Source organism: Protopterus annectens, chromosome 9.part0 (assembly GCF_019279795.1).
Source record: "Protopterus annectens isolate FY-2018-M chromosome 9.part0, PAN1.0, whole genome shotgun sequence".
NCBI classification, from domain to species: domain Eukaryota; kingdom Metazoa; phylum Chordata; order Ceratodontiformes; family Protopteridae; genus Protopterus; species Protopterus annectens.
This window is the reverse complement of record NC_056743.1, coordinates 738,973,332-738,986,866: the sequence shown is the minus strand read 5'-3', so window position 1 is coordinate 738,986,866 and position 13,535 is coordinate 738,973,332. Positions and strand designations below refer to the sequence as shown.

The 13,535-nt window shown below is 40.9% G+C and overlaps 1 protein-coding gene across 1 annotated transcript in view; it reads right to left on the bottom strand.

Annotated features, from left to right (window-relative positions):
• PPFIA3 (PTPRF interacting protein alpha 3) overlaps window positions 1–13,535 on the bottom strand; it is a 2,479,399-nt gene that overhangs the window by 492,406 nt on the left and 1,973,458 nt on the right. The window contains exon 14 of the mRNA XM_044083361.1: window positions 5,636–5,783. Within this exon, the coding sequence (XP_043939296.1) occupies window positions 5,636–5,783 (148 nt within the window). The remainder of the gene's footprint in view (window positions 1–5,635; window positions 5,784–13,535) is intronic.

Below are 13,535 nucleotides of genomic sequence, written 5' to 3'. Positions count from 1 at the left end.
GTAAAGTAAGCTTTACCAGTACAAAACTGAGCTCACAAAGACGGTTATAGGCTTCCTTGGTGGTCTAAGATGCAGAACCTCTTAAGGAAAAGTTTGACCTCAGATCTGGTTATAACTGATAGATTAAGAGCTAAACAGGCAGAGACGGCTGACAGGTAGACTTTGATGGATGAATGCATGAGCTCACACAGATAGTTTAATATACACAGTACCTCTTATCTGAGGCGGTCCTGTCCATTCCCATAGCACCAAAATGAAAACCTTTTCCACTTGTCTAAGTAGGATTTTCAAATGGTGGGTCTCCTGACTTCCTGGAGAACCTGAATTACGTTCCTGAAGAAATAGTGCCTGTAAGGAATTAGAACCCTATCATCCATAGGGCTAGGTTCAAGGATGACAGGTTTGGGGTGCAGTAGACACCCTTTCTGCTGTGTGATGAGGTCCACTAGAAGTGGTAGTTTGTGGCACATACTCCTGGTTGGATGAGAAAGAAGAGGGAGCAAGTGCTGTCTTGGCCAAAAAAAACAAGTTTGTTTTTCTTTCACGGCCTTTTAGAAGAACTCTTGAAACGAGAGGTAGAGGATGGAGGGCATAGAGGATTTTCCCTGTCCACTGCAAAGAAAAAGCATCTATCCTCCAGGTGAATGGGCAAGGGCCCCTGATACAGTAAAGTGCAGGCTATTTGTTGTTTTCTGAGGAAAACAGGTCTATTTGAGGTGTGACCCAACATTGAAGGATGTCCAGGAAAACTTGCTTGTTCAGGGTCCATTCATGGGGGTCCTCCAGAGTCCTTCTCAATCCATCTGTCAACACATTGTCTTGTGATGGGATGTATGTGGCTATTAGCAACATGTTTTTCTGTGTCGCAAGATCCCAGGCTCTCTGTACCAGTCTAGACAGTTGGTATGATCTGATTCCCATTTGCTTATTTATGTACCACATGACAGTTGTGTTATCTATGAACGCTTGTCGGGGACCTGGTTTTCAGGCATGAAAGAAAACATGAAGAGCTTGGATGTGGGCCCTCATCTCCTTTAAGTTGATCTGTTCCTTCAACAGTTTTGGCAGCCACCTGCCCTGTACTCAGTGACTCCCTGTCCAGGCTCCTCCCGCCTCATCTGATGCATCTGTGTACATTTCTTGAAGTGAGGTTGGAAGAATGAAGGGGAGTCCTGGATTGAGTGTCACCTGGTCCTTCCACCAAAAGAGTTCCATTCTGAGACAAGGCAATAGAGGGACTACTGTATCCAAAGGGAGAGTGTTGAGACCACACTGTTTTAAAGTACAATTGAATTTTCCTCATATGCAGTTTGGCTAGAGGAGGTATTGGGAAAAGTAGGTGCCATGAATCCCAGTGCCCTTAGGATCTCCCTAGCTAAGCACTGGCTAAGGGAAGCAAGGCAGTGAAAGTAGTGTGCAAAGCTTTGCACTTTTTACTTAGGCAGGTAGACCTGCACCTTTTTTATCCAGCCTGCAGCACAAGAAAACTTGGTTCTGAGTTGGTTACAGGGAGGACTTCTTGTAGTTGAATGTGAACCCCAACTGTGAGAGGAGATCAATGGTGAACTGAAGGTGGTGCACAAGAATATGTGGTGAGGTAGCTTGGATCAACAGATCATCAAAGTAGGAAAAAAAACTTAATTCCCTGGGTTCAACAGAAGGCAGACACTACTTGAAAACTCTTGGGGCTGCGGAGAGCACAAAAGGCAAAGCAGTAAACTGAAAGTATGATGATCCAGAACAAAACCTGAGTAATCTCTTACAAGGGGGCCAAACTGAGCGTTGAAGTAGTGAAACTGTAGGATACACCACGAGAACAACTTCAGCTACGAACATATACCACGAAAACTTCAGTTATAAAATAAATGTTGCTTCATTCTCTGGTGTTCACTCATTCATGAGTGAACACCAGAGAATGAAGCAACATTTATTTTATAACTGAAGTTTTCGTGGTATATGTTCGTAGCTGAAGTTCTCGTGGTGTATCCTACAGTTTCACTACTTCAACGCTTGGTTCGAATTTTTGCTGGTAGGATACTTTGGGATTAGTAGCGAAATTTCTTCACGTATAAGGGGGACAAACTGTTATATGGAGATGTGCGTCTTTCACATCTAGTGGATGGCACCTTTAAGAAAGTTTTAGTATAGAGAGATGCAGTATGGGTCTCCACTACCCCTCTTTCTGCCACTAGGAAGAGTCTTGTGTAAAACCCTACCCCACTGATTCTTGAGGCACTTGTTCTCTTGTACCTTTTGTTTGTAACTCTTGTAGTATGGGTGGAAGCAGATGGCTTTAGTTTTGGGGAGGGGAAGGTATCACATTTAGTGGAGGAATCTCAATGCAAGTCATGGGATAGCTATTTTTTATGATGGAAATAATTAATTGGTCTGTGGTAATCTTTACTCAGGTGGCAAAGGACAGGGTAAGCCTTTTTGAGAGGGGAAGGGTCTGGCTGAGAGCTGAGGAGGAAAGAGTCTGTAGGTAGTCACAGAGATTTGTTTTCCCAAAGGGAGGCCTCACAAAGGATGAATCTCTCTGCTTTTTTTTCTGGGAATTTTCCTGTGTTACTGAGTAGATCTAAAATCCCTTCTGACAAAGGAGTTTGGTTAGGCAATTCTTCTGGTAACTAGGTACAGAGGATAAGAGAATCTGTCATAGTCTTTCATGTTTTTTCCCTGTTCCTGAAGAGTCTCAAAAAGGTTAGCTGCTTGTGAGCCAAACAAAAGGTTACTGTCTAGAGGAAAATTTACAACTTTAGCCTTAAAGTCTTTGGGCAAGGGCTGATTACGCAACCATGCATACCTGCGGATGACCGAGCCAGTGGCAACTGCCCTGGATGAGGCCTCTACAGTATCTTAACTACATTTATGCTGTGTCTGGCTACTTAGCCTGAGTAAGGACAGCATTTGCTGTTTACAAGTAGCAACCTGTGAATCCACCACTACCTTACGTACGACGTTCAGAATGGATAACAGATACTTGTTCATTATCTATATATTTTTTAATTAATAGCCCTGAATGTCAAGCTAAAAGTAGTATAAATCTTTTTCCCACCTATCCAAAGCCCTGCTAGCTTTGTCAGAAGGGAGGGTATTGGCATTTGGAAAGAACTTTGAAGGTTTATCAGAAGAAAGAGATGCTGTAGAGGGGTCTGCTACAGCATTTTAAACAAGACTTAAGCTGATCAGTAACCATATAAAATCTGTCTGACCTTTTGTGCTTGAAATAACCTATCCCATTTGGTTATAGACTGGCCTTAACCGGCCCATGACTGAAAATGATATATTACCCCTAATAAGAATAACTGGCATCATGCATTAGCTATGTATGGTATAAAACATTTGCGAGCTGTCTCTGTCCATTAGTAGTACAGGGGACAGTCTGGGTGTACATTTTCTGTTTCTCATCCACAGATCTAAGTTGCTCTTGAATATGAACAGAGATGAGCTGTGTTTTATGAGTATTTTTTTTATTTTATTGTTTATAGTATCTTTTCTGGACCTCTGTGATCTGCCTAGCTTCCCACTCAAAGTGCATCACCATGTTTAAAATTGTCTCCCCAAAAGACGGTTCTTCCACCAGACAGTCAGATGAAATGGATTCCTCATCATCACAAAGGACATGGCCAGCAGAATGAATTTGAGAGGGGTAGACCAGGGAATGCTCGGAATCAGAGACCTCCTCATCTTCATAGGAAGATAATGCCACAACAGCATGTTCAGAAGTGGGGTGAGTGGGGTGGAAGAAAAGGAAGGAGGCTACAGGGCCAGAATGGCCTTGAACAGACTCTAAGAAAAGTCTGTCCGTTTCTTTTCCCCTAAAGGGAGGAGGAGGAGAAGATACAGGCTTAGTTTTATGGCATTTCTTTACAGAGTGACAGCTGCCTAAACCAAGTGCAGTGGTTCAGATCCCTGACATACCTCTAGACGTTTACCTAAGACTTCTTCCCTAACAAATTTCTGAGGGATGTCCTCTGGGCATTCCAAGATGATAACACGTGATTCACCTTTATCTGTGGCTTCCTCAGTCATAAGGCCCTCCAATGCCATACTAGCCTCTGGGTGGGTCTCAGTATATGGCATCTGAGGGGGGACTTGGATGTACCATAGGTTCTGAAATCTCAGTGAGTACAGAGTTGACCAAATCTCCAGTTTAGGCCTTTTAAGCTTTTTCTTACAGGGTGAAGGTATGTCTGGGGATGCAGAGTTGGCCATCTTGGAGTGGGCCAAGTGCTTTAAATGTTGGGTCACCAAAAAAGTGTTGAGGGAGGGCAAACAAGACCACAAGGTCTTGGGTACAAAAGACTGGCGAATGGAGCAGATCTTTATAGTCATTCAAATCTAAACTTAAGGATCTTCGCTTTAAAAAGCATGCATACACATGCATCAGAGCAATGGATATGACCAGATTATGTACACTTAGCCTTCCTCCTAACAAAACTTAGCAAATTTATCTCATAAGAAACAAATCTATAAATGTGTACATATACTTTAAAGTAGAACAAAATTGCTTATTAGTTGTTCTTAAAAGCATTTTTTGCCACTTAGACAATGGCCTAGTAAGTAGACATACCCAGTTAGTATTTAAGCATATTTTGTTAACTGTATAACAGTGTGTTGCATGTTTAAGAAAATGTTTCTCTAGTTGTTAACAAGGAATGCTTGTCAAGACAGTATGAATGCACTGTACTGTACTTTGCTCATGCAGTAGCCTGGGCCATGGCTGAAAGGGGACAATGTGACCAATCCTCCTACCCAAACAAATACAAACAAACAAATAAATACCTTCCTACTAGCTTAAATCAGAAAATGGTACCAAGTCCTGATTTTTTTATTATTATTATTGCTGTTGTTGTTGTAATTCATTTTCCAGGTTGCCATTCTGAAGAAGCACAGATATGCAATGTTATTCTAAGCAGAAAGTTCAAAATTGCTTTACAGGAATAAGGGCATCCATCCAAGTGAATGTCAGTGCAAAACATGCAAAATGGTCAAAGCTTCACAAAAGTTAGCTTCAACATGATTTTTATGGATGGCAAATTCTAGCACCTCTTTTTACAGACATTGGCTCTACCACAGTTCTGCCAGTCTCCTGCTATGTCCTCTGATCACAACTGCTACTTGGATAGCCTGTACTTTACCTATTTGTAAAGAACTCAGTAAGAAGAATGCAGCAATTACACAGGGATTGACTATAATCTAGTCAAACTCATTTCACTGTAACAAGCTGGGAAGTGAATTATCGTTACATGGAAAACCTGTGTGTATCAGTTCCAAATGGATACTTTCAACATTGTGAACAAAGGTCTTCTGTGTTGCTGAACCTCTCATTTGAAAACAGAGAAAATATACGCAAATATATCACTTGCCACGTCAGATGGACATTAAAATTACTCTGCCAGTATGACAATAATCTAACTGCTTATGCCATCTCATCTGGACACGATAATTACTCTTCCAGTACGATGAAAATCTATTTGCTTATTCAAGAGTTGTACCATCTTCCTATGAGCATTTCATGAGTGGAAAGAACTTTTTTGGAAACTAAAACATTAGAAGGGAAAGAAAATATGTTGTTAAATCTGAATTCATTCTCTCTGAAAAGGCAAGATTTTTTAGGCATACTACTCAGTACCTTTGTTGGATCATCCTTCAGCGCTGCCCACCGGCCCTTCTGTGTTCTGCGGACAACTCCTGAAGCACTGTAGGGATCTGTATGGCCAGTCATGGGTACTGTAGCATTCTGAGGGAAGCGAAGTTCAAGTGCACTCCCTGGTAAAGACCTGGAACCAGAAAAAGGGAAATGATAAATAAGACAATTTTCACTTGTGCGCAACTATCAGTCACATTTTTCCAATTGGCTTTCTGCAGATACTGTAGGATTTATTCATAGACAACAGTAATAAATTCATAGCTGCACCATATCTTCATTTTACTGCCAAAGTATGAACTTACAATAACTGGTACTACTAAATGAGTGTTCCAAAGAAACATTTTACAGCTGAAGTAGATTTAAAAATAATGTTGATAATTAAATATTATCCCTTTACAACTACTCTAAATGGACAATGAGTAAATAAGATCATAATTATGGGTATACAGTCAATCTTATATAAGATTACTACTCAATTATTTCACTTTAAATGTGAAAAGAAATTTATAAACAAAGACTACTTGGCTCTGTGGTGCAGAAGAATGGGTCTTGTATTGTGTGGCCCTGTGGCCCGAGGTTTAGTTAATAAATCTAGGAGCTGGGGGAGCCTGCTAAAGGATGGGAGTGAATGGGGCCAGACCATACCTCTCAACATCTTAGTCTGAGAAATCTCAAAGCCTGACAAAAAGGGGGGAGGGGCAAAAATAGGGCCATATTTTAAATATTGTTCTTATAAACTTAAAAAGTTGCTAGAGTAACAGGGTTCATTTTAACATACATTTTCTGAAGGGTTTTAAATCTGAAACTCAAATGTATGTTATTATTTAGTGACTTTAATCCTCAGATTATCAGAGTGATTTGACATAAAACCACAAACTTTATGAGGAACAAGCCAAAAATATGAGCCAAAAATCTGGGCATTCTGCAAAAATCTGGACAGTTGAGAGGTGGGGCAGATATTTCCTGGGAGATGAGGGTGAGTACTCTATGCTGGCTCACCCACCACAGTGGGGACAGAGAAAGAGTCAGGTGCTCAGATGCTCCATGAGCACCACCTGCTGAGGTTTAGTTGGTAGTTGTACTGGGTTTGGCAAGTTCTTAGGACTGCAAAAAACTGTGTACACTACAGTCGGGGTTCACAGTATGGCAGCAGATGACAGGCATAGCACTTCAGTCGCTGCAGCAAGAGACACTCACTGACTGCTGCAGGGAAGGATTACTGCATAATAAAATACTCAAAGTTGCTGCTGCAGATGATAACTACACTTCTCCATTCTCACCCCCACTGCGTGCTTCAGTAGGCATGACATGGAACTGAAAGGGTCCACTAAGGGAATGCAACACCTGATGCCAGAGTTACCGAAGGGATACAAAATGATAAGAAAAAAAAAAAAACAGTTAATGAAAGATAAATTTCCAGTTATCAAAATAAACAAGTTGGTGCCAGCACTGTGACATGCCCATGCTGGACCAGTAATCAAGGACCCTGAATCTTCACCACTGACGCTGGAGAGGGACATGCACTTGGAATACAAATGGATACACTCAGTATTTTCCAGATCTGTACCTCTCTGCATCAAGCACAATTTCCCTTAAGAGCACAAAGGGAACACACACAGCCCGGGGTCTGGATTTTTCTATATCTGTCATCCTCCAGGTCCCCAGTATGACTCCCCATTAGTACAGCTGTAGGGTTAGATCGTCAGCCAAGTGTCCAAGCTAAGTCCTTCAGCACTCTCTCTGTAAAACCAGTGCTTTGTGTTCCTACCCTAAGTAGCTGACACACACACACTGTGAGATTTGATTTTACACACACACATACCTGGGAAAGGCTGGCACAGATTTACCTGCTGTGCCCCCTTCTGCCCAGGGTATAAGGTAGTTATCACTGCCACGGCACACTCCACAATCAACTACTCTAAGGCCTTTAACAAAGGGGTTCCAATTATACTGTGTAATATTAATACTAATGCAAATGGTAATATTTGACCAAGACAGCTAGGCCTTCAGGAGTGGCCTGCACAGTGTCACCAAATAAATATAAGCACTCTCAAAGGTTACATAATTTCTACAATGCCCAGCCACAATAAAAGTTTAAAATATATTGAATAATAAATAATAAGAGAGCATGAAAATATTGAATATATATTCACAGTATGGCTCACACAGTGTCACCAAATAAATATAAGCACTCTCAATTGTTACATACTTTCTACAAGGCCCAGTCACAATAAAAGTTAAAAATATATTTAATAATAAATAATAAAAGAGCATAAAAATACTGAATATATATTCACAGTAAACCACAGAGATCAAATCACAGGAAATACTGAAAAGAACATTGACAGACAGACTCAGACAAATAAAGAAAAACAATATCTAAACTAAGCTTCAATATATTCCTGACTGAATCTAGGAGAATTACTATTCCCTAATAGCTTACTTGATAGAGCACAGCACAATGAAATACATGAGCAGTCTTTCTAGTCACATTCCCCAAAACAGAATACTTCATCCTCAGGGATTAATACCTGTAAAATATAATATCCAAGATGACTTGCAGAATGACCTCATCTGGTCACCTGACTCTAAGTTCTCACAGTAAACTCTTTGAAGCTGAGAGAGGAATTTAGCACATACGGCTACAATACACATCTTAAATGTTTATGGCAGTGCCTGGGGCTTCCCCCTTTTTTAATGAGCTAATTAACAAAAGTTTTTTACAAACCCACCATCTCCAGTAATATTTAGCATTGTGGGGTAACGTTTTAATGGCTCATTTACATTTCCCTTATTTTTCTAAGCTAGCTGGCTAACCTTTGCTGTCCCAGTCTCTTCTATTAAAACATACATTTAATTGAGTTAAAATAACGCATGTACATTTCTTTTCATTCCATCTGGGTGCACTGTTAATACATTTTAACACAACCTTCTTCTTCTTCTTTCGGCTTTTTCCCGGTTAGGGGTCGCCACAGGGGATCACCTTGTCTGCACATTAATTGGCAGTGGAGTTTTACGGTGTCGAGTTGCCAGCCCGGCACCCAACCTTCCACAGAAGGCACACTCACATGCACACCTAGGGCCAATTTAGAGTGTCCAATCCACCTGCAGCATGTCTTTGGGATGTGGGAGGAAACCGGAGCACCCGGAGGAAACCCACATGACCACAGGGAGGACATGCAGACTCCGCACAGAAGGCACCCCAGCCGAGGATCGAACCGGAGAACCTCTTGATGTGAGGCGGCAATGCTAACCACTGCACCACCGTGGCCGCCCTAATACATTTTAACACAACCGAACCTCAAAAATACATTTTCAGTGCAAACATTTGCACAAATCAGTTTGATATACAAATGACATATAATTATTTAAAAAATTCCAGCTAGCTGTGTTGGCAAAGGTCAAACATCCACTGCCCTACTTCCGCTGACAGTACCTCCTATCATCACAACCACTACTGCTCAAACTGAAACTTCTTTACTGTATAAAAAGATGTAGTCTGCATTCATTTTTTCCCTATAACATACAGTAGGTTTGAATGCTGGCATCCTTTGAAACGAACAAATGAATTTTATGCAAAGTTATGGTTTACAGAAAAGAAAACACAGTGCAACGATCTTCAGTAAATCATTACGTGCACAGGCTTAACTGAGATCACCAAGATGCAGAGATGACTACAAAGTTAAGGAAATGCAGAAAGAATGACAAACAAAGCTCAAACATGAGGATGACGGAAAGCATAACACTAAAAATACATTTTTATACACGTTTTTGTTCAAGTGGCTTCAATCAGTAAGAGCTAACCTGAAAATCATTCTCAGGTCTCAATAAATGTCTAACCACTTATACAGTTTTTAACTTCATTTATAAAAGGAAAACAGTTACAGTTGGATTTAACTGAACTGTGAGATACTATGGTAAAAGGTTTTAGGCTCACCAGTGGGATTTGAGTAATTTCCCTGTATTTACAAACTAGTTTAACACCAAGTAATAGCAGTCAATCATCTGTATCAACAAACTGCATACATTTCAGCCTGTCCACACAAGTCACATTTTGATATAATTCTTGAATATTTTGACTTACACACCAAGGTAATTTACAGCAACACAAATGGGGAAATTCTGATTTATTCTTCAAAAGACTATAACAAATATGTCAGGTAGGAAATTAGATGTTTACGTTTGCTGATTAGTCAAGATCTGTACAAGGCTCTCACAGCAGTGAATGATGGTTGTAGGAAGCAAGTGCAAATGCTATTTTGGATTAAAAAAAAAAGTTTAAAGCAGCATTCACTCACTGCTGGATCCTTGGCAGTGTAGTCAAGCCCTGTGGCCCAGATGAACCAGGTGTCGCAGCTGCAAAACTGAGGAGGAAGGCAGTGAGTGGCCAATGCAAGCTCACACATCTTGGGGGGGTGATAGTAGCTCAACTCATGGCAGGACAGATGTCTAGTGGAGGCTGGATGTCAGTGCAAGCAGCAAATGGCTTTTTTTCCTACAGTGATGTTTGCCTAAATGACATTTTCAGCAACAAACTAATGACTTAGGCACACTTACGAATAGAACTAACACAGCAAATTTCAATTCAGTTTTCTGTACTGAACAAACTATCCACATTTCCATGCGGGATGCTTTGCCCCTACATTCCAATCAACTCACGAGGTCACTGCACCTTTATGGAAAATAACTTCACTCATCAAGTGAGCACATTCACACAATGCATATTTCAGCAGTCCACACATTATCACACGGTGCGTTTCTGGACCTACTCTTGGCATCACTGTGATGAAGAGGACTGTGATAAAGAGTAACACTTTATTTACTTACTTTACTTTCCTTTAAAGTTAAGTAAATACTCATCATATCACATGATCTTCAAGACAGCATTCTGCAGTGGGCTGGCATTTTCATTTCTGAGGAGAATCACCTAACAAAAAATTCACAACTCTGTCTAGGTGCTGTATTCAGAGGTATGATCGCCTCCCATTTATGCATGCAATTATGTCATATGTAGATTCAGGAGGATACATTAAACTCCATCTTCCCCAGTTCAAATCCCAAGAAAGTAAACAAGCATACCTAGAATGACACAAAACTAACAACTTCCTGGACTTAACTGGAATATCTAATCACAATGCAAGCATGTGCAGAGCTCATTGTTACTGGAGCCACCTATACTGAGCCAGAAGATACAGCAAACCTACTGGCTGACAAATTCATCTCCAACTTTACCCCTCTCTCCCCCCATCAACCTGCCCTCAGGAAATACTATCACTCCCCCTGCTATCACTAGGGAATAGGTCCTTAATGCTCTCTCTAAGGTCAAGAACACTGCATTAAAGGGCTTAGACAATATCTCAGGATGCCTTCTAAATTACATGAAACATGACCTATCAGGCCCTCTGAAACTGCTACTTAACTACAGCCTCCAAACCGGCTTTATACCTCATGAAAGGAAATCAAGAAAAGTAATACCTATGCACAAAGGTGGACCAACTAAAGACCATGGAAACTACAGACCCATAAGCCTCACTAGTGCTATATGCAAAGCCATGGAAAACATTTTCATGAAAATGATCAATAATGACATAGGAAACCTCCAGACACTGGACCCAAGCCAATTTGGTTTCGTCCAGGGCAGGTCATGCCTACTCAACCTGGCAAATTACTTTGAGAAGGTCACCAAAGCAATGGATGAGGGCAAATTGGTTCACACACTGCATACCTTGATCTGGCCAAGGCATCTGACACAATACCCCACTCAGGCATTGTTGAAAAACTCAAGGTATAAGCCCTTATGTCATACTGTGGATAGCCAAGTGGATTACAGGCAGGACCCAGGAAGTTAGAATCGGAGAGTCCACCTCTACAAAGAGGCCAGACACAAGCCAAGTCCCTCTGGGATCGGTCATGAGATAACTCCTTTTTGGCATTTACCTCTCTGAAGTCAAGGCCAATGTCAATGGCCTTTGGCTGACTAAATTTGCAAATGACTGCAAATTAGGAGCAGTCATAAAATCCCACACCGAGACAAATGTTCTCCAGGAAGGACTGACACAGACAAACAACTGGTGTCAGAGCCATGCACTAAAACTAAATGACAACAAATGCATAATAGCATCCTTCGAGAAGTCACCCATCCCTGGTAACTATCATAATGACAACACACCCCTAAGAATTGACCCAGTAGTCATGAACTTGGGGACAAGCACAGACACTAATCTAGCCTTTGACCATCACATATCTACAGTAGTGAGGAAATCATTCTATGCTGATCAACTTATAAACAAGTCTGACATCTAGGTCAAAGGAAGTCATTGTTACACTGTATTCAGTATTCATCATAAGTTGGTACTAGGCTATTGGCCCTAGGGCCTATACAAGCCTAGCCATAACAATTCCCTGGCTATTTCTTCCCAGTCAGACCTGTCATTGAGTACAATGCCCCTTTGGTATGTACCTAACCAGGCATATCCAAGAACTGGATCCTCACTAAAAGAACACAGGGTGTAAGTAACATGTCCTATGCAGACCACCTCAAGGCCCTATTCCTGTATTCTGTCTCCTACAAATTGCTGAGGAGAGATCTATGTTTCACATACAAGGTACTGTCAGACCCCACTCTAATGGACGTCCCACATATCCACAAAACAAACAGCACCATAGTTACTTGTTCTAAAGACTTAAACCTCGTCTGTGATATAAATAAGACCTAGAATGATGAAAAAGGTGGCAGCAGTACACACCAGGAAGACAACCACACAACGTAGAAGAAATTAGAATAAAACTTATTGCACAAGGCTCCACAGATTTAGCGCTTTCGTAAAAAACTTCATCAGAATCACGGAGTACAAAATGGCACTACATATAAATACCCAACCCATAAATTCATGCCAAATGAAATTTCTCCTAAAATTAAGAAACTCAAATACCTTAAAGTAACACACAATACAAATACAAAACAGTCAAAAAATACATTATAACAAAGCATACTGGATAAGCCCTTTTGAACTACATCATTGCTCCCTACAAAATTGAATACTCTATACAATATGGGATTTCAATTTAAGTATACTAGTTATGAACAAACTGTCATTTAGACCGGGGGGGGGGGGGGGCAGTGGCATTCAGTCTCAATTGCCAACTTAATTCCTTGGCTTCAAGTACATCTTCCCAGGGTCCGCCCCTGAAATCCCTCTGAATGCATTCCAGCACAAAAAAAACAAAAACATGATCTGTATTACTACTGATATGCGTGCTGGAGAAATAGGTATGTATCCTAGAGACTACCCCTTCTCTGGAACAGGCTTCCCATCCATGCAAATCAGAGTTCCTCTCTAACCCAATTCAAGTGTAACATGGACAACTTGATGGGGAACAGGAAATCCATGCCTGGTTTAGGACCTATTTCTCTAATGGACACAGGGAGCCTGTAAATGTTTCCTCTTCCATGCCCCTGTTTGTAAATGTTTCATCTCTAAAGCCCCCGCTTATATTTATCAGGGGTACCAAAACTTGTCAGAGATATGGGATGCAAGAGTAGGTTTGAAAAGGTCATTGTGGTTATTAGACTAATAAACACATATGAATCTATGAACCTAAGTGCTGGGGCCATCCAGACTTTGTGGGGACTGGTGGGATGGTATTAAGCTACCACTGCAGAAGGCTTATGTAAATGAATTAATACTGAGAGTACTCTCATATCTGCTGCATGTTACTTCAAAGGGACTTCTTAAAAATGTAATTGCTGAGAAGAGTCTCAAGCAGTACCAAATAAGTAGGACTCATAATGGTCAAAAACAAAATTGGCTCCTAAGGCCAAATCCTGAAGCACCAAGATGACAAGCAAGCCAGACTTTTCAAATAACAGTCAAAAACATAA